This window comes from Phascolarctos cinereus, unplaced genomic scaffold (genome assembly GCF_003287225.1).
Source record: "Phascolarctos cinereus isolate Bilbo 61053 unplaced genomic scaffold, phaCin_HiC Scaffold_5;HRSCAF=322, whole genome shotgun sequence".
In the NCBI taxonomy this organism is placed as follows: domain Eukaryota; kingdom Metazoa; phylum Chordata; class Mammalia; order Diprotodontia; family Phascolarctidae; genus Phascolarctos; species Phascolarctos cinereus.
In genome coordinates this window covers 296,729,476-296,749,992 of record NW_027555958.1, presented here as the reverse complement: position 1 = coordinate 296,749,992, position 20,517 = coordinate 296,729,476, and the positions used below count along the sequence as shown (strand labels likewise).

General features: G+C 39.0%; 1 protein-coding gene across 4 annotated transcripts in view; it reads right to left on the bottom strand.

Moving 5' to 3' along the window:
• Positions 1-20,517, bottom strand: part of SPOP (speckle type BTB/POZ protein) — a 74,147-nt gene that overhangs the window by 7,653 nt on the left and 45,977 nt on the right. For 3 of the 4 annotated variants that reach the window (XM_020997375.2, XM_020997374.2, XM_020997377.2), the window contains 7 exons: positions 15,463-15,611; positions 14,794-14,915; positions 11,154-11,305; positions 10,911-11,038; positions 3,894-4,071; positions 1,004-1,059; positions 86-208 (listed from right to left, as the gene is read on the bottom strand). In XM_020997375.2, the coding sequence (XP_020853034.1) occupies positions 86-208; positions 1,004-1,059; positions 3,894-4,071; positions 10,911-11,038; positions 11,154-11,305; positions 14,794-14,915; positions 15,463-15,540 (837 nt within the window). In that variant the 5' untranslated portion in view covers positions 15,541-15,611. Of the gene's footprint in view, positions 1-85; positions 209-1,003; positions 1,060-3,893; positions 4,072-10,910; positions 11,039-11,153; positions 11,306-14,793; positions 14,916-15,462; positions 15,612-16,744; positions 16,801-20,517 lie in introns of all 4 variants that reach the window. The other variant, XM_020997376.2, reaches the window with a different exon arrangement.

Below are 20,517 nucleotides of genomic sequence, written 5' to 3'. Positions count from 1 at the left end.
CTCATATGTCTCTCCTGACAATGCAAAATAAGAGGCCTGTCAGGAAATCAGAGCACATCATGAGCCTCTAAGATACCGGCCTCACCTTGTCTGCAGCTGCCAGAAGATCATCAGCCATTTTGTCTAGGTTGGGGGCCTTCCCAGTATAAATAAAGCACATCATTTCCTTAAAAACTTCTGGCTCCACATCATTGATTTCCACCCGGTTCTATACCCAAACAGAGAAAGATTTCAAAAGAACAATTTATCACCTACTTTTATTATTAATTTTAAGTTCCAAGGGAGATTTGTAATATTAAAATACTTACTAGAAGGATTATAATGGGTTAGGGAAAATGTGTTGTGTCCTATTCTGAATCTAATGCCCCTTCTTCCCTACATGTGTCCCTTAGCACTCTCTGAAACATAATGAATAGCAAAATAATTTGTAAAGTGGTTCCCAGATAACCTCTAAGAAGGGCCAGATCTCAATTACTATGTTTGGATATTTTAACAAATTTTAATATATTTCAATGCTTTAAGAATCTGTGATTTAATTCCTTCTTTCCATCAAGGCAGATCACAATTTCCTGAGTAGCTGTGGCCAAAAATAACTTGGCTCTGTCCAACTTCCCAGGAGAAGAGCCTCTCTGAAGTTAGCCTGGCTGATACTTAGAAGACAGGCACAATCTATTCCTGGGCACATACTCTAAGTCCTCCCAGTTTCATAGGACCTTGTATTACAGTGGCATAGGCTTGGAAAACATTGGGTCACCTCACACAATGTGAATGACAAGGTGAACTCTGATGGAGGAATTTTTATATTAAGCTAACCGAAACAGAATTAGGCTTGCATTTCTTGCATTTCTAAATCAAATATTAATATACCCTGGATTATCTATCATTTTATGTCATCCACAACAGTTCCCCTCTATTGACAAGGATAATTGAAAGCCGATAGCAGGTGACCTGAGATTTAGAAACCTGTCTAAAGAGATGCTTTCACATTTCATCAGGCACATACCTTTTTACTCTCTTCCATCTCATGCTCAAACATGGCGCTGAAAACAGGAGAACGGGCTATGGTGAAGTAGAATAGAAACATAGTTAACTTATAACCACTGAAATGCTTTGTCCTACTACCCAGTGATGACATAACATGTAATCTGCTTCCTGTGTTACTGCCAAAGAAAAGCGACTAAGAAAAGTTACCAGCAGTCTCAGCCCCAAACATGACCAAAGCTGCCTTGGAAAGGTCGGTGGGTAAAGTGTAGTGCCAAGAGACCTGGATTCCAACAAGCTTGTGATTTAGGGCAACTCATTTGATCTTTCTGAACCTGCTTCTGCCCATAAAATGATGGGAATGGAGTAGATGATTTTCTATAATGTTATCACGATTCTGTTAACAGTCTCTCACTGTAACCTCAAAAATTAAAAGTTTAATAAACAAACATTTATTAAGTTTCTATTGTATACAGGACATAGTGCTGGGCCCTAGGAAGATACAAAATTTACATATTCAAGATCTCTGCACCCAAGCAGCTTACAGTCTAGAACTTTTTTGTGTGTCCTGGACCCTTTGGCAGGCTATGGAGGTCTTCTCAGAATAATTTTGCTAAGTGCATAAAATACGTAAGATTACAAAGGAAACCACAGAAGGGCAGTTATCAGAAAGCATTTTTTAAAAAGTTATGCACACTAGGTTAAGAATTATAGTAGATTCAAATAACCAATGGAACTGGTATCAGTATACTGCTTTATGTTTTTACAAAAAAAAATCAAAATCAAATATTTATTAAACTCTACTGTGTGTACGAAGTACCATAGTTCTGAAAAACTTTAAACATGTTTTGATATTAAATCTGCTCCTACTCCATGTGCTTGTAGAACCTCCCAAAGGCCTAAAAACCATTTTCTTCACCTGCACTTCAGAAAGTGGGAGTCTGGCTCATGGCAGCAGTATAAAGAAAGAAGTGGAATTTCTGGCATTGTCAGCACTATAGAAGAAACTATGGGTCATCTTTAGTGTGAGCGAGCTACTTAGCCACGGGAACAATTCGATTCAATTCAACAAGCATGTATTTAAGTGTATGAGCCACTGGAACGGACTAAGTGCCAAACAAAAGACAGTCTCTGTCATCAAAAAACTCCCATTTTGGGGTAGAAAAAAATACAAGAGTTACACAGAGAAGTTAATTTAAGATACTTTGAGAAGGAAGAGACACTAACAATGAGAGGAATTAGGAAAGGCTTCCTCTCCTACTGGTACCTAGGTTGATCTCTGAAGGAAGTTAAGGAATCTAAGAGGCAGAGGGTGACCCATGGTGTAAAAATATATTGGGTCACAGATTCCTCAAACTAAAGTCATCTTTGATTCCTCCTTCTCCCTCACATCCTATCAAATCCTATTCTAGTCTACCCCTTCAAGCTCACTCCAATTACCCACTGTCACCTCTTTGTGTATAATAAAGGTTTTTATTCTCTCTTGCCTGGATCACTGCAACAGATTCCTAAAAGGAACGACTCAATTCCCTCCCTGCTCCAATCCATCTGGGTAAACACTGACCACAACTAATCTTTTCAATTCACAAATCTGAGGAGGTCACAGCCTTGCTCAAAAACCTTCAACAGCTTATAGCCTGTCTTATAGAGTGAAATCCTAGACTAACAAACCAGTCCAGCCATTCTGGAAAGCAAATTGAAACTAGGCTCAAAAAGTTACTAATACTAGATTCATCCATACTCCAAGGTGATCAAATGAAGAGGAAAAGGAATCATATATACAAAAATATTTAGAGCAGCAATCTTTGTAGTAACCACAAATTGGAAACTGAGGCGCCCATTTGTTGGAAATGGCTAAAAAAGCTATAGATATGAAGGTAAGATAATTTATGGTGCCAAAAAATGATGAATTGGACAGCTTTAGAGGAAACTGAGAAACTTTACAGAAAAAGACAACTCTGAAAGACTTTAGAACTCTGATTAATATAATCATAAACGTGTCTAGAAGACTAAAGATAAATCAAGCTACCCACCCTCCTGCCACAGAGGTGATGAGACTTAAAATCCAGCATGAGACCTATATTTTTAGACATGGCCAGGGTGGGAATTTGTTTTGCTGGACTTAACGGGGTTTGGTTTTGTTTTTAAATTGTTCAATGTGAAAAAGAAAAAAAGAAAAAAATTAAATTGTTCAATATGGTGAGGGGTGGGAGAGATGATAAATGTTCCTAAAAACAAATACATAAATGAATATAGTATATTTTCTTTAAATATCAGAGATTCATAACATATCAGAATTGGAATAAACCTGAACAACTTGTCTAGGTTCAACCATGTTGTATTAAGATGAGAAAAAAAGAAGCCCTCACAGATATTCAGGGACTTGCATAAAAGGTTATAAAGTAAATGGCAGAAATTCATCTACTTGCCCTTTCCCAAGTTAGTGCACTCTTCCCCACCTCTGGGACTTTCCTCACACTATTTGCTGTCCTCCTTTGCCTGCCAGGCTCTATTGCTGCCTACTCGCCCTTCCAAGGCTTAGCTCATGTCAAGGCTTTTCTGATGACCCTGCTTTACTTTCAACCAGCAAAAACAGGACCTCCTTTCCTGTGAATTCTTGAAGTACTGTATTTGTGCATCACCATTTTCCCACTCTGCTGTGTTTGTCTATGTCTTGTTTTCTACCCCTACCACCTCACCCCCTCCCCTCCCTTTATCAGCACTAGGTCCTTGAAAAAAGGGCCTATAACTTATTCATCTCTATATTACCCTTGGTGCTTAGCACACTTCCTTTCACACAGCAGACATTAAATAAATGCTTCTTGAAGTGAATTCCAAAAGTTGGAAGGATACCTGGCCACTCTCAAGATCTTACCTTGTAACTAAAGCTCACTCCTGGAATTAATACCAACCTGCTAAGATAGCTTTGTGAGCTTGGAACTCTTGGCCAGCAACACACAAGCAGCAATCTGTGAAGCGGGAATTTTCCCAGAGTCCTCCCAACTCATCCGCCAACCGGCACTCAGGGACTTTCACCATATTCATGGTATTCTGGCCAGAAATGTTGACTGAATCCTGTACCACACTCACCTGTGAAAGGCAGGAAATGTATATCAAAGCCCTTTCCATCTTTTTTTTTTTTTTGAGAAAGGGAAGGCATGAAAGTCTTGCCAGTTACTCTCCCCCCCAAGCTTCTCTACTGCAATTAGATGATCATATGGACTAGCTGTATTCTTCTAAAATCAGCCCTACCTCACCTTTTTGAATCAAATAATTTCAAAAACAAAATTTAACTCTTCTTTTTCAAACTCTCTTGGGACAGTGCCTTCTCCCTCTGTTTCCTAACCTGAATTGTTCATACTGCTCAGAAATTTAATCTTAGTCAAGACCCTTTCTCTCATTGGCCTGTACTGTAAAGAATCCCAGGGGAGAAAAAGGCAGACATGATAGAAAAAAAAAAATAGCACCACCATATTCTGCCTTGAGCAAAACGTCAGGCACCAAGAGCTTCTGCAAAGACTACTGCTTGAATCAGATGCCTTAGCAGAATTCAGCCCAATTTCTTAACCTAAAAGCACATTGCCCTAAAGATACCCTATTTAATTCAGGGTATAGAACAAGGAAAATAAAATGTGCCATCTTTCATATATGAAGCTGACATTACAGACTCACAATCTGTAGGGCAAGTGCTTTGAAGCTGTTTTTTCCATTAAAGGTAAGGTGAGGTATTAGGCCGAGCCATTATCACTCTCTAGCTTAGTACCCCATGGGACCAAATGGTATACCCATGCAAGATGGCTGACTGGAATAATATAAAAGTAACTAGCTCATAGTAAAATCAAGATCAGGACCATGGCCTGTAATTAACAGCATGCTTTAAACCAGTACACTAACTGGACACAGACAAAAAGGCAAGGGTATTTTCTCCAAGGTGAGTCAAAGAAATTTTGGTAAATCGCTTAGCATACAAAAAACAAGAAACAATACCACTTTATTGCCTGCTTAAATGCAAGTTAGTGCACCTACAATCCCATCTTCTTTGAGGAGCTTTTCCCTCCCCTTATTGCTAGTGCCTTTGCTCTGTTATCCCCATTTTATCCTGTCTATGGCTTGTGTGTACACAATGGTCTGCATGTTTTCTCCCCCAAAAGACTGAGAGCTCTTTGAGAGCAAGGACTTTCTTTTGCCCTTCCATATCTCCCCAGCCCTTAGCCAAGTGCCTGGTACATAATAAATGTACATAAACAGTACATAAATGCCAGCTGACTGGCTGACTGACTGACTATAGGCACCAAGGCTTTGCAGTTATATTCTCTGTCGACAGCCTCCAACTTTAACTCCTATACCATCAAGTAATAAGTACGATCATCACCATTTAAAGAGATGAGAAAATAGACACTGTAAGATGAAGCTACTTGCTAAAAGTCATCCTGTTTAGGTGAAAAAAGAATTTGAGGTATAATTTCTAGTTCCCCATTTTTTCCCTTTTGATAGAGCTCGATGGGAAAGACAGCTCAGGGACAACCCCAATACTCAACTTGCTTTTTAAAATCAAGATTTAAATTATCCACTGAATGCTGCTGTAAACCCAGAGGCAAAATTAATGCTTCATCCAATTCACCCTTAGTCTCTTCTGTGCAGAAGAGGGATATTTACTGTCATGTCTGGAAATTTATTCATTTGTTTTAAACTAGCCATTATGGTCCTGGGCAGTGAGGCAGCCAAGCTGATAAATTATGGATGTGCTTAGCAGCACATTAATCAGAAAAGATGATAGCAATATTTTGATAGCCAGGGGCATAGTTAAATCTACCCCATGGAGACTTCCCTCTTGACCTGTGCATAATCATGGTAACAGTTCTTGTCCTTTGACATTAAATGCCAAACACAATGTCTGTTTCCAGTTATAGCACCAAAACACTGATAACCAAAGAATGGATTGAAAAAATCAATTAAACCAAACCTCTACACAAGGAGAGGTAGAGGTCTTATGGGACTGAGGACAAAAAGACTAGAGATTTGGTACTGGATTATCAGCTTAAATTAAACTAGGTTGAGAGCAACTCACGGTCATTAACACTTGATCGCATTTAATAGATTGAGTGCAATGAACTGAGGAAGTCATGACTGAATTTTACACAACCAGACAGAGTCAAAACTGATTTGTAGTTTTGCCACCTAAACTAGATTTGTTTGTTCTATAGCTATTTAGAAAGCTACAAGCACCAGGGCCCTCAGATTTGGCACCTTTTGCCATCACTAAATATGCTTAAATAAAAATATATTTTAAATGGCATTTAACAAATGAGTCTTGAGAGTTCAAACTTTTAATATTAAAAAGCATCTTTTTATTTTGCAAATGATACTTAAAAAAAGGCAATTTGGGGGTAAAGCAAAGATTTTTTTCCATTGCCCATAAAACTGACTATAGAGACTCATTCAGAATTGCAGCCGTAAACCTGACACAAATGTGACATATCTTTCTTACAAATGGCTGCATGAAGACATCTCACTCAGGCTATGTAAACCTAAATTTAAAGTTGCAAGAGCTTCTTTTTTAAAAATACATTCCTCTTTCTAAATAAAATCAGTTTTCATTAAAGAGCATATAGAGTCTGCCACATTGAAAAATCTTTTTCTTGAGTTATAGGAACTTAAAGTTAAATGGCAAAGTTAAATTTTGTTTAACATCTGTGTATTTAAATACTATCTAAGAGAAACAAAATGGGCAAACCTACTTATTTCATATTTGGCCAGAATAATCTCGGGCCAAGATTAAGAAGGGATAGAGTATGTCTGAAGCCAGAAGGAATGTTTTAAAAGAGTTTAAAAGCCCCTGGAAATAAAACAATGGCCACCTCAATCTTAATCACAGCACTGCAAAGTTGGCACTGAAACATCCTATTTCAAAGACACAAACCCAGTAGATGGAAAATATGTATCTTCACTGCTAATAGTTGTTTGTTTTGAAAATTAAAAAGCTCATTTTAGGGGGCAGCTAGATGGCGCAATGTATAGAGCACCGGCCCTGAAATCAGGAGGACCTGAGTTCAAATCCGGCCTCAGACACATAATGCTCACTAGCTGTGTGACTCTGGGCAAGTCACTTAATCCCAATTGCCTAACCAACAAATCAAAAAACAAACAAACCAATATAAAGGATGTTCTAATAAACTTTGTCTTTGGCTAAAAAAATTCTGTTAAAAAAAAAGCTCATTTTAGGAGAGACATTGGTCAACACAAGTAAAAATATTCAGGAGTCAAACCATGTTCTTATCTCTATTTTTTAAGGTTCAAAATGAAGGAAAACTGACTGGGGGAATAGTTATAAGAATATATAATGAGTGGAATGGATTATTGTCAAATAAGAAACAACAAATACAATTAATAAAGAGAAGCTTTGGTAGGGAGGGGAGGAAGAGAACTTACTAGAACTGATAAAAAATGAAATGGAAACAGGAAGCCAATATTCATGACTACAACAATGGAAATGGAAAGAACAGATGCAACAAAAACAACCAAAAGATGTGAAATTATAATGACCGAGCTCCCACCCAAAGAAGGCCCTCTACTCCCTTCCATGGAATGAAACTTCATTGTTTTAAAAAAACTGAGAGGCTTACGAGTTCTAATCACAGCTCCGCTACACTGATGTTTGGCATGATGTTCAGCAAACTGATTTCTTCAGGCACCATTTTCTCGCCCATAAAACAAGGGGAGCTGAACTCTCCCTTAGAATGCTATATGAATGCTTATGATAATTAAATGGACTAGAACAAGTTAAATGAGGGGAGGTCATACTCAGGATCACTGCATTCCCTCACACAGAAGGAATGATTTTTAATTTAATCACCAAAAGCGGATTCTGTATTATACATTTACATGCAAAGACTACTCCTATGCCTTAAGATTTTATGATTTATCTAAACATTCATTAAAATAATGCCACTACAAATATATCCCAAAATGTACAAACAAAAGTGATCAATTTTCTCAGTCTTTCACCTTGGGATTTCTCTGGTGGATTCTAGATGTGACAAAGTCACCATGAAGGCAACTGCATTATACCATGATAAACCAGTAGTCTGTAAACCACAGACAGGAACAAAGCAGTAAACTGGCAATGGGACCATTAAGTATTCAGTGTGAATTTGTATGAGTATTACATCCATCAAGGGCCATCAAATAGAAATTAAATGTGAATATGAATAAATGTTATATATGTAAATAAAAATTCCATGTAAGATAGGAAACAGCAATGATCAGGAGCTGGAATTTAAACCCAAGGATGAACACACCATGAAAAAGTGTTAGAAACTTGGATCAAAGGATTCAGAGTCAGAAGGGACCTTAAAGGTCATCTAGTCCACATCTCCTCACTGAACAGGTAAGATGAGCTACAGATTTTTTTGAAACACACAGATACACAGACACAAACACACACACTCTATGCAACCGTCTTGCAATAATGAATGTTACAAAGTCCATAGAGAGCTTTGGAACAGGAAACAAGTCTCACTGGGCACAAGTCCAAAAGCAAGAAACAGAGTCCTGCACCTGTGGCCAACTAAGAAGTGTGAGAGGAACATATGGCACACCTGGTTTGATGGGAAGAAACTGACGGCATCAGCAGAATCCAGCAGACGCTTCCCAGCTCAACATCTTCCAACTCCCAAAGTGTAATCTCGCCTCCCTCCCAAGTTAGCAAGGCAAAGCTAAACTTAACCACAAGGCTTCTCCTCCTAAGGGAATCTCATAGGGAAAAGTGAGGGCAAAGAGGATTGGAGAACAGCCATGGACTCAACAGCAGAAAAATAGGCAGCCACGTGAGGACCTAGCAAACTGGCTTCCAAATGAAGACTGTCAACACAAGACAGGCTGAAGCAGCTAGCATAGGTTTAGGAAAAATGAGAAGAGGGTGAACCTACGGATGGGGAGAGAAATTGTGCTATTCCACTGTGAAATTCTAGAACGCTGCCATAAAGGCTGTGGCATTGTCTAAAATGCCAATAAAAAAGCTGGAGTTGACACTTAGAGGATTGTTTCTCTTCTTCAGAAAACAAAGGCTTCAGTGACTTACTTTCGTTTCCAGGAGGAATTAAGCTTTTCTAGTCACTTTTGAAATAAAAAGCTCCAAGACAGGTACTGTTCTTAGTGTAGTTTCTTTGCATTAGACTGTGTAACCACACAAAATTGAAAGCCTGAGCAGTTTTTGTTTTTAAAATAGCATCTAACCCCACACTAAACTACCTGATTGTTCCCCCGCTTCCTCCTTCTGGCCGACTGAGTGTGGAATTCAACTTTCAAAAATCATCAGATACAGAGCAATTTCCACATTCTCCACAGTTAGGCACCCCCCTCTCAACAGACTGTTTCCCCTTTGCCTCAGCAATAAAAGGAAGAGGAAGTAGCTATCACACAAAACCACATGTTATATAAGCAGCATGGTATTAAAAAATTTTTTCCCAAAATTTTATATTGGACATCAAATTTTCCATAGGGGCACAGGAAAAGCTGTGAATGTAAAACAAAACAGGTACTGCCACTTTGATCTCTGCTGCTCACATAGATCCCTAGAGGCAAGGATTCCTTCCCTGTTGATCAGATGGGAGCATTAATTCAATAATAACAAATAACATTTACACAGAGCTCATCTCAAGATAGGGGTTATTATCTCCATTCTACAGATGAAGAAACTGAGGCAGACAGAAGTTAAAGTGACTTGCCTAGGGTCACCAGATAGTAAGTGTCTGAGCCTGGATTTGAACTCAGGTCTTCTTGACTCCAGGGCTAGCTCTCTATCCACTGTGTGCCACCAGCTGTCTCTAGCTGAAGATTGGATCTTGCCACTGTACAGTTCTTACGAGTAGTCGGGAAACAGTCTGCATCAAGGCATCACAGAAGCTTGACACTGCTAAGAAAGTGGCTCTCAGACCACGTGATGGGGAAAAACAAAGCACTGAAGTGCAAGGACTCCTCCCTTCCTCGCACTTTCCTAGTGAATGACAGCTGGTATCTCTTAGTACAGGTTAAGCAGCCGTCTAAAGCATCTCTTCTATCAGTACATTTCTTACCTTCCTACCTTACAGATGCTCCTAAACAGCATAAACTATAAGTACTCAGATTCTGACTAGAGTCCTGGGGTACAAAAGAGAGAGCAAGCAACTGATCCAATATATATATATGTGAGTATGTATGCATGCATATGTACACACACACACCCCCACACCCCCATAAAATAAGGCCTTCATATTTCCAGAAGCAAATGAGAGTACTTATTGTCAGTGACAGCCCTTCAAAAGGATGCCTAAAAAGGCCTTCAATGGAAAAGTCCCAGGATCCTGAGGTACAAAATACAGCCTTTACAAATACCAAGAAAGCCCCTGAATTTAAATCTTGTAAGAAAGGGCATTTCAGTTCAGGAGCTTTGAAAATCATGAAAGGCAGCTTTCAGCTGACCTCATAAACCAGGGTTTATAAGATCACAGAGCTAGAGTATAATTTAGTGATCATCTAATCCAACATCTTCATTTTAAAGATGAGCTAACTGAGGGCCAGAGAAGTGAAGTGACTTGCCCAAGGTCACACAGGTCGGAAAGAGCAGAGCAGAAATTTGAACCCAAGGGATAGGTAGGTGGCGCAGTGGATAGAGCACTGGCACTGGAGTCAGGAGGACCGGGGTTCAAATCTGGCCTCAGACACATAACACTTATTAGCTGTGTGATCCTGGGCAAGTCACTTAACCCCATTGCCTAGCCAAAAAAAAAAATATTTTGAACCCAGATCCTCTCATTCCAAATCTAATTTGTGCATGGCACTGCTTTTTAAGGGCTCCCCCTTCTTTCCTCCCAGTACAAAACAAGTGGATTCCCCAGCATTCCAGCCAGCTCTAGGAATGGCCATCCTCACAGAAGTATCAGTGAACTTACTTCACAAAAGAGGGTGAGTTTATCATCAGGAAGGAGACCATTGGCCTCATCCAAAAGAAAGTCTCTACGGATGAACTTCTTGAATCCCCAGTCCTTGCCTTGTACAAACCGATATGCTCTCTGGCTCTCTACAAAAAGACATCAATAAAGCGATTTAAAAATACAGTCTGAAGCCACAACTGGACAGCAGAGGGAGTCACTGCGGGACAAAGCACTGAGACGGCCCAAGAAGAGCGCACTTACCCATCGCCTTCGTTTCTTCCCCTTTGGCATTCAGGATGGAGAATTTGAACTTTGCCCTAACTTCGCTCTTCGGACAGCTGACCAACAACAGGTACAGTGACAAGTAATCTTTGCTTTCTTCATCTAGCCCTTTTGGATTCACCCGCAAACACCTACCCAGAACAGACAAGATATGAATGAAGTTAAAAGTGGCCGTGTTCTCAGGGCTCAGGTCTCAAGCAGTAATGCGGAACATGTTCTTGAGGACCATAGCTCACCTATTCATTTATTATCAAAATGGGGGGGGCAATTTTAGATTGACCTAATTTTCACTTAGTATCTTAATTTTTCCTTTTCCTTTTTTCATAATCCTCCAAATCACTTGTTTCTCCTCTTTTTTCTAATTATTCTAATTGTTTTGGGCCAGTTAACCTTTTTTCTATCCAAGGGCTACTAGCTAACTGCTTGTACATAGCCTCAGCTGGTGGAAACAGTGCTGGCCTTGGAGTCATGAAAACCTAGATTCAGGTCCTATCTCTCTCTGACAACATCTACCAGCCATTTGACCGTGTGGGCAAGTCATTTAACCTCTCAGTGTTTTTTTTTTGTTTTTATTTTTTAGGCAGTTGGGGTTAAGTGACTTGCCTAGGGTCACACAGCTAGTTAAGTGCCACGTGTTTGGTCTGAGGCTGGATTTGAACTCGGGTCCTCCTGACTTCAGGGCCGGTGCTTTATCCACTGCACCACCTTAGCTGCCCCCAACCTCTCAGCGTTGGAGAGGATCAGTGGAGTTTTCTATACCAATGCAATCACAGATATAAGATACCCTCACCCCCACAAAAAACAAACAAAACCAAAAGCACACTTTAGCTGAGCTTTGATGTAAAACCAGCAATTCTCCTATTTTGCAAATTCTATATCTATGAACTATTCCTTTCCCCCAATGACAATTTCAAACTTTTTCTCTGTTCTCTTACAACCAATTGTGCCTTCATTCTACTACCAGCAGCAGCAGCACCACACTCTTAGAAGATGACAGCCTATACTTCACTAAGAAGATTGATGACAACTGACTGATGGCTTCTTCAGGTCCCTTTCTCTACTCCTCAAACCCTGTCAGCATGATCGCTTTCTCTTTTATTCTCTTCCTTCCCTCTGGCCACAGATGGGATATCCCTAATTCTCACCTAGGCTAAACTCTCCTCAAAGCCTAATCCTATTCTACCTTGCTCCTGTAGTCAACACCTCTCTCATCTGTCTCTATTTTTTCCCAGAGGTAGTCCTTCATTTGTCTAAACGTGTTTGGGTCTACCTAATCTTTAAAAACAACAACACAAAACACCTCCCCTTGACTATTCTAATCCTCTTCATTGGTACACTATTTTCAAAAAGTTGTCTACACCTGATACTTCCCACTTTCTTCATATTTACTCTTCTCAATCCCCTGTAATCAGGCTTTTGACCACATAAATTCCAAAAAAATTGCTATGAGGTCATCAATGATGACCTAGTCACCAAATCCAATGGCCTTTTTTTCAATCATCCTTTAGCCCTCTCTCTTCAGCTTCTAACACTACAGACCATCTCCCTTCTACTGGATACCTTCTTCTTCTACAGCTTCAAAGAAGCAGCAATTCTATTTTGGGAACTGTTTATCCGTGAACTACTCCTTCCCTACAACTATTTCAAACTTTTCCTCTCTTCTCTTATAACCAATTGTAACCCCAGTGACTTTTCTGCTGTCTCCTGCTTTTCCTCCTACCTAATTTCTCCTTTGCTGACACCTCTTTCCTTTCATTACCACTTAATATAGAGGTGTTTCCCAAGGTGGTCTGTCTTTGAACTTCTCTCTCTACATATGAACCTCAGTTATTTCTTATGGCTTAACTATATCACCTGTATACGGATGACTATGAACTCACTTTCTCTCTCTAGTCCTAACTTCTTTTCTGTACTATAGAACATCAGAACATCTGTTGCATCTCCAACTGCTCCATCTTGTCTTGAATTCTGGTCTTCCGGAATTAATCTCTTTCTGTTGTAGTGCCTGTTTTCTAGTGCTTATAACCTTGAGGTTATCTTAGATTCTTCCCTCATCCCTTTACTACTACTACTTTTTTTTTTTAGGCAATTGGGGTTAAGTGACTTGCTCAGTGTCAGACAGCTAGTAAGTATCAAGTGTTTGTTCTAAGGCTGCATTTGAACTTGGGTCCTCCTGACTTCAGAGCTGGTGCTTTATCCACTGCACCACCTAGCTGCCCCCATCCCTTTATTTCTCAAATATAATTAAGTGGTGCCATTCCACTCCTCTCCAACATACTCACATACTCCTCTTTGCTCCCAATACTAGCACCCTAGCACAGACCCTCATTACCACCCTTCTCTAATTCATCTTTCGTATCATTGCCAGGATCCTTCTTATGCAGAGATCTGTCACGCCAATCCTCTCCTCAAAGCTCTTCATTGACTTTTCTGGTTCAAGGTCACAACCTGGTTTCACACTCCCTTTCCAGCTTAATCTCTCATTATTGCCTTCCACGTGCTCAAGCCAAAAGGAACAACTCTCCCCACTCTGAACATTCACTATGCTTTCCTGCCTTTGCTAAGGCTGTGCCTTGTGCCTGGAATCCTCCCCTTTCCCGTTTTGGCCTGCTGAATTAATTAACCAACATTTATTTAAAGCCCATCTATCTCTTCCAGGAAGTCTTCCTTGATCCTCTCTAGTAGATCTGATCATTTAATTTTTAGATCACTTCATCTTGTATCTAATGCACTTATGTAATAACATGTATTACAGCTATTTTTGTTTATTGGTTTCTTATTCTGCCCCTATCAACCCCCCACTGTTAAGATCTGTGTTTTATCGAAACATCTGTCCCAATACCTGGCAGTGTTCTGTACACAACAAAGGCCTAATAAATGGGTTGGGGTTTTGTTTTTTTTTGGGGGGGTAGGTTTGGGCAGGAGATAGCAAAAATCCCACTTTAAGATAAATATATCAAGTGTGCAATGGTTTGACAGAAATTGACCAAACCTGGTCATGAAGGATTTTTTTTCCTTAAGAATGAGTTATTTAGAGGTTTTTTAAAAAGAGTTTTTTGAGGGGGGAGGAAGGTAATTCAGACAAAGACAAACTTCTCACATTTCCCTTGGAAATGATTTTACAGATATAATATCTAACTGGATTTACAAAGACAGCTAGTAATGCAAATCCGCAGATGAATTAAAACAAAGATTATATGGAGAAGTATATATACTTAAAGGGTTCTATCTAAAGTGTAAATGTCACAAGCTGAATCCACAGCATATGGATTCAGATGCTGCTCCTGCCACGTTCAATCTACAAGCCATACGTATCCTCTAGGCCAAGCCAGAGTTATGGTACCTCTTCCTGGCCAGGAGCCTAACCCTATGTCTCTCTTCACAGTAAGTGTATGCTACCCAAATCATTAGCACATACTTTGCCAGAGCATGAATATGAATAAAATGCCAAGGACCAAACATTTCTCTAAGCACTTTATACAGTCCTATGCACACAGTAGGTACTCAATGAAGACTTTTTAAAGACTGCATTCTCCTGTATCTGTGTTGGATAAACTCTAATATTGGACAAGCTGGAAATACTTCTTATAAGTTTCATTATGCTAAATGTGTTCCTTACCATTTTAGTTTATCATTGGCTCCTGATGAAAAGGTTGAACTTTTAATGACCTCACCCATTTCTTCCCGACAGAAGCTAAAGTTATTGATGGTCCACATGTAGGAGAATTTCACTACCTTGATCTATAAGAAAGTCAGAAAGCAACTCAGTGATGAATAGTCAACCACCAAAAGCAGGGAGAAGCTCAGATCTTCCCTCTTTTTCTGTGTTTAATGCCAACTTCAAAGCAGCACCATTTGATGAATGAGGGAAAGGTAAGAGGGATGAGGGCAGCCTCAACATGCAGAGAACATCTGGCGATCACTTTCACAACTTTTTTCAAGAATACCCAAAACACTTGTTTGAAAATGAGAAAAACACTGAGGCAAAAGAATGAAGCAAATGAAGTATTCATTAACCTCTCTTTGCACCTTTTCTCCAAACAGTTTGTGCTACTTGTGATTTTGGAACCAAGTTTAGAATATTCAGGCAGGTTCTGCTGTGTGACACAATGGTCTGGAAGGTTGAAAAGACCATGTCTACAGGCATATTTTCCTATTGTAGGTTGCCGTCTCCTGGCATGATTCCTCCTGTTAAGGATTTAAAAGCTAAGCCTCAGGGTAGAAAAGAATTTCACATTTCTGACTTCCAAAAATCCTCTAAGATAAATATATAAAAAAATTAACTTACCTGTGTGTAGCACCAGCTCTCAGCTACAGGGCCACTCGACATTTCTGCCGGAGGAGGAGGACTCGGGACCCTTGACATCGCCAGTTTGAAGGTTAAACTCAATTTCCAAGTTTAGAAGAAAAAAAAAGCCTTTCTATTTAGTCTTCACCCTGTCAATCCCAAAGAACAACAGGACTTTGGTTAGAACTCCATGGACACTACTTATTATCTGTCTTACAAGCCTGAGAGCAGGAAAATTATTTTTGAATTAAGTTTTAAATCTCTCTCTCTCTAACCCTTATTTGAATACCATACATATGCTAGAGATACAAAAAGAACATTAAACATTTAATTAATTTACACCAATAAAAAAGGTGTCTTTTAAAGAGGTGATAACAAATGTTTTCACACTAAGAAGTTAATGAGATACTCACTAAATAACACTGATTCTGAAAAGCACTAACCACTATATTAAGTGTATGGATACCATATACCCACTTCCATCTGAGGTTAAATATCTAATGAGGCTAAATATCACTTCTCAGGACTTTATTTTCCCATTCAAACTGTTTGCTTTTTTCTAAGCACTGTAATAAAAACAGCTGGAGTTTTGCTGGTCAAATGCCACTAATGTAAGAAGATAGGGTTGCTAAGATAGACTAAAAATTATTTTTAGTAATATTAGACACCAGACACTAGATATATTAGACACCAATAAAATTGTCAATATTGTCAATCTCTTTTCTCCTACACTGGCTAGGAAGCACCTTATAGGGGTATGGACTTAGCCACAAATATTCTAGATATACCAGAGGCCCAGAGAAAACTTGGTACTTGGTGATGGGCTAAATCTCAATATATATACACATACATATATATGTATATATGTATATATATACACACACACACATTTTGCATTTTGGTGAGGCAATCGGGGTTAAGTAACTTACCTAGGGTCACATAGCTAGTAAGTGTCAAGTGTCTGAAGCCGCATTTGAACTCAGGTCATCTTGGCTCCAAGGCCAGAGCTCTATCTACTGCGCCACCTATCTGCCTCAATATATTTTCAATGTTAACTCTGGCCTCCTCACCAGAGACTATTCCCATAAAGGAATGAGGGCAAATGTTAAGAAGATCAACTTGGAAATAAAATTACAAAGAAAAGGTTAAAATGCTTGGCTTGACTATCTGCTGCTCTTCAGAAGACAGCACCTATTTAAGTTACTATGCAAGGAGAGAGAGAGATAACTTCACACTGAAATGAATGGGTCTCAGAAACAAGACTTTATTTGTTGTAGCATACCTTTGAGGCTGCTTTCAATGAGTGTTTTCATAAGTGAATGAATGAAAAGCATTCACCTGGTGACAGAAAACAAGAGCTACCATCAAACATTACATTACCATTAATATATGAAATTAAATGTTCCCATAAGGTGCTATTATATAAAATATACCTGAAATCAGAGGTTCTGCCTCTCAAGTATTTACAAACAGAACATATTCCAAGAAATAATGTGATATAACACATGGCTATCTATCCCAATTATACCAGCTAGAGGCTGCCCTGCTGGTTTTCTTCAAGCAACACAGTGATATGGGGGCCTTTCTAGTTTCTCTAATGTGTAACTCTACATTATCATCAAGGGAAGAGATCAAGTACCCCTCTATGATTGATTACTATCCCATCTTTGATAATTACTAGTTGTATGACCTTGGGCAGGTCACAGACTCTCTGGGCTTCAGTTCCCTAATCTATAAAATGAAAATGATAAAACAGATGACCTCTAAGGTTCCTTCCAACTCTAAATTCTATGATCTGATGATCTTATGACCAAGAAGAGGAGACAGCTTGCATTTTCTCTGAAAGGCATCCCTATAGTACAATTTATCTACTAATTCAATTTACATTCAAAAGCAGCCTACTATGTGCCAGGCACTATGCTAAGTTCTAAAGATACAAAGACAAAACAAAGTCTCTCCCCTCAAGACTCTTAAGCATTGGTAGTGGGAGGAGGTGGGAGGGTGTTGGGTTAGAAATGATAAATATACACATGACTATTTGAGAAGGAAAAGAGCACTAACCACTAAAGGGATCAGGAAAGGCCTGCTCTAGATGGTGCTACTCAGGTTAGGCTTTGAAAGAAATTATGAGAGCAGCAATAGCATAGTAAAAAGGGGTCTATGCTGGGGGCAGAGGGTAGGTACAGTCAGAGGATGCGGGTTCAAATTTCACCTCTCACACAAACTATTACTTTAGATAAGCACTTAACTTTTTTTGGACCTCAGTTTCCTCATCTGTAGAATAAAAGGATGGCCACTAAAAGTTCTTTCCAACTCTAGGTTGATTATTCTAAAGTTTCTAAGATTTGAAGGTGAGAAAGGAGTACTTTTCAGGGATGTAAAAGATCAATCAGCCTATGTAAAGGCATGGAGAAAGGAGATAGATAGAATTCCAAATTTAGGGAATAGCAAGTAGGACTTGCTGGAAAGGAGAGTGCACAGAAGGAGAGTAATGTGAAATAAGTCTGGAAAGACAGGCTAGAACCAGACTGGGAATTGCTTTAAATGACAAACTGAGAGGTTTGATTTTATCCTAGAGAAAAAGGGAGGCGCTGAGGATTCTTAAATGAGTGACACAGTCGGACCTATGCATGAAGATTATTTTAGCATCTGACCCATACCTTGAGCTCCACCTAAGCTACTGGTACCAGTAGGGGTCACCACCTCTGTCAGTGGGAGGGAATTTCAAAATTCCATTTAAAAATAGCACTCATTTGGACCCCCCCCCAAAAAAAATCCATTAGAAATGAACATAAAGGGGGCAGCTAGGTGGCGCAGTGGATTGAGCACCAGTCCTGAAGACAGCAGGACTTGAGTTCAAATCCAGCCTCAGACACTACTAGCTTGTGTGACCCTGGGCAAGTCACTTAACCCCAATTGCCTAAAAAAGAAAGAAAGAAAGAAAGAAATGAACAGAAAAAGGCGCAGTTAGGTGATGCAGTGGATACAGCACCAGCCCTGGAGTCAGGAGGACAAGAGTTCAAATCCAGCCTCAGACACTTACTACTAACTTGTGTGACCCTGGACAAGTCACTTAACCCTGACTGCCCTCCCCCCCCCAAAAAGAAATGAACAGAAATTACTTGGACATGGAACATACTAGGAAAATTAACATTTTAAAACTAATTTCCTGTTAAGGTTATCAAATATAACAATATTGGTCTCAGCTGTGTATTTAAAATCACCCATTTGGTTCTCAATACAATAGTAATTTAAGTCAAAAAAGTTTAGTTTCAAGTCTACGTGAAAAAGCTAATATATAGAAATGAATATTTAAAAGAGGAACAAATATATTTAATTACTCAGTAAAGGAACCCCAAGAATTATTCATTTATCTTCAGGAATATTCCTTAATCCTTGAAGCAAAAGAACTTCAGGTATAAACCTGAAACAGAACTACGTAGAAGTAGTAGCCTGCACTGCTGTCAATTTGCCCATCTATTATATTAACAAAACAGTCCAGACTAAACCTATGTCCATCTAACTGGCCAGGCTTTTTGTACATTAATCCAAAGCTATTTAGAAGTTAAAAACTTAAATTCATCTAACAATTAAATAACTTTTGAAGCTAATGAAATGGCGAATTCCTCAAACTCTTCTACTTGGATAACTTAAATACTCATTAAAATTAAGGTGCATTCATAAAGATGGAAGATATCCCATTGTGGTCATGGATGTTTCTTTGAATTTTTTCCATTCTTTTTAGATTCTTGCTGCCCAGTCCTCCTTTACTAACTCCACTTTTCTTTCTTTCCATGTCCAATTCAGCAGCTGGTTGAACTAGACTCTACCTCCCACATTGATGAGCTTTATCTACAATGCCTGCTGAGAGGGAAATTGACTAGGATAGCACAGATCTAATTAATTTCACTCATAGCAGGCACCATTGGTAAAGTGCTTCATCAATGCAGGATCCTGGTGGTACATGAACTCTTTGGCACACCATGCCAGTTGCCACAGATGCCCAGTGGAGAAACAATTTTGAAAGAGATCTATTTGGGGGTCATCTTTTTGAGAACTTTTATAGGAAACAGCCAGCAATAAAATATATTACTGGCTTCAAACATATCTGAACAAGATCAAAGTTCTCTCTAGTGAAAGACAATTTAAAAAATACACTTACATGCTTTTAAATTTTTATTTGAAATTTTAAAAAGTGTATTAAGTGTATTTTTCAAAGACTACTGAACTTGATAGAATTCTGGCAATCCCAGATGACACTGAAGAAGTTCTTATAACCAGATCCTCATTACTATCTTAAACCTGAAAGCATTTTGGTTCTTTCCATATCAAGAAATAATGCTGTGTGGCTAAACATCCAATGTAAAGACATTTTCAAACAGCTAACAGCAATCCCCATATGATCCTCCAAAATGCCTACAAGTGACATTATGAAAGCATGATGCTGTCATTCTTGACACCAATATGAAAAAGGAATATTGTGAGTATGAATTCCAACTCTAGTATTAGGCTAAAAGAGAAAAGGTGAAAAGTTGAGAAATTGTCACTGACTTTATCCTAATCCATAGAATGTATTTTCAAACAAACTGTATAGTGTACTAAAACACCTAATGCTGTTCAAACACTAATTTTTCTCTTGCTTTTATTTCAACTTCATAACACAGGCTCTTTGGCTCTGACAATGCTGAATGTGCAATAGTCACAATGAAATGAAAACTATGACATAAATGAAGACACTAATTTAGACGTTTGGATGGGATATAAACTAGGCCTTGATGCCATTTTGGCACCTAAAATCTTAGCCACCAGAGCCAAGGTGAGTTATTAATCAAGTGTGAAGGAATGCTTGACTTAATGCTGAGGGGACTGAAAGGAAGGAGATAATTACAGAGATACTATAATTTGCTTCACTTTAAGACACAAGAAGCAACTCCTAGCGTAAATCAGGAAATTGTTCGAGCTAAAACGCTTCTGCTTAGGGATTACATAACTAGGATTCTTTCTGGGACAAAGAAGAGTTGTACAAGAGGGAATAAAGTGCCAGTAGTTTATCCT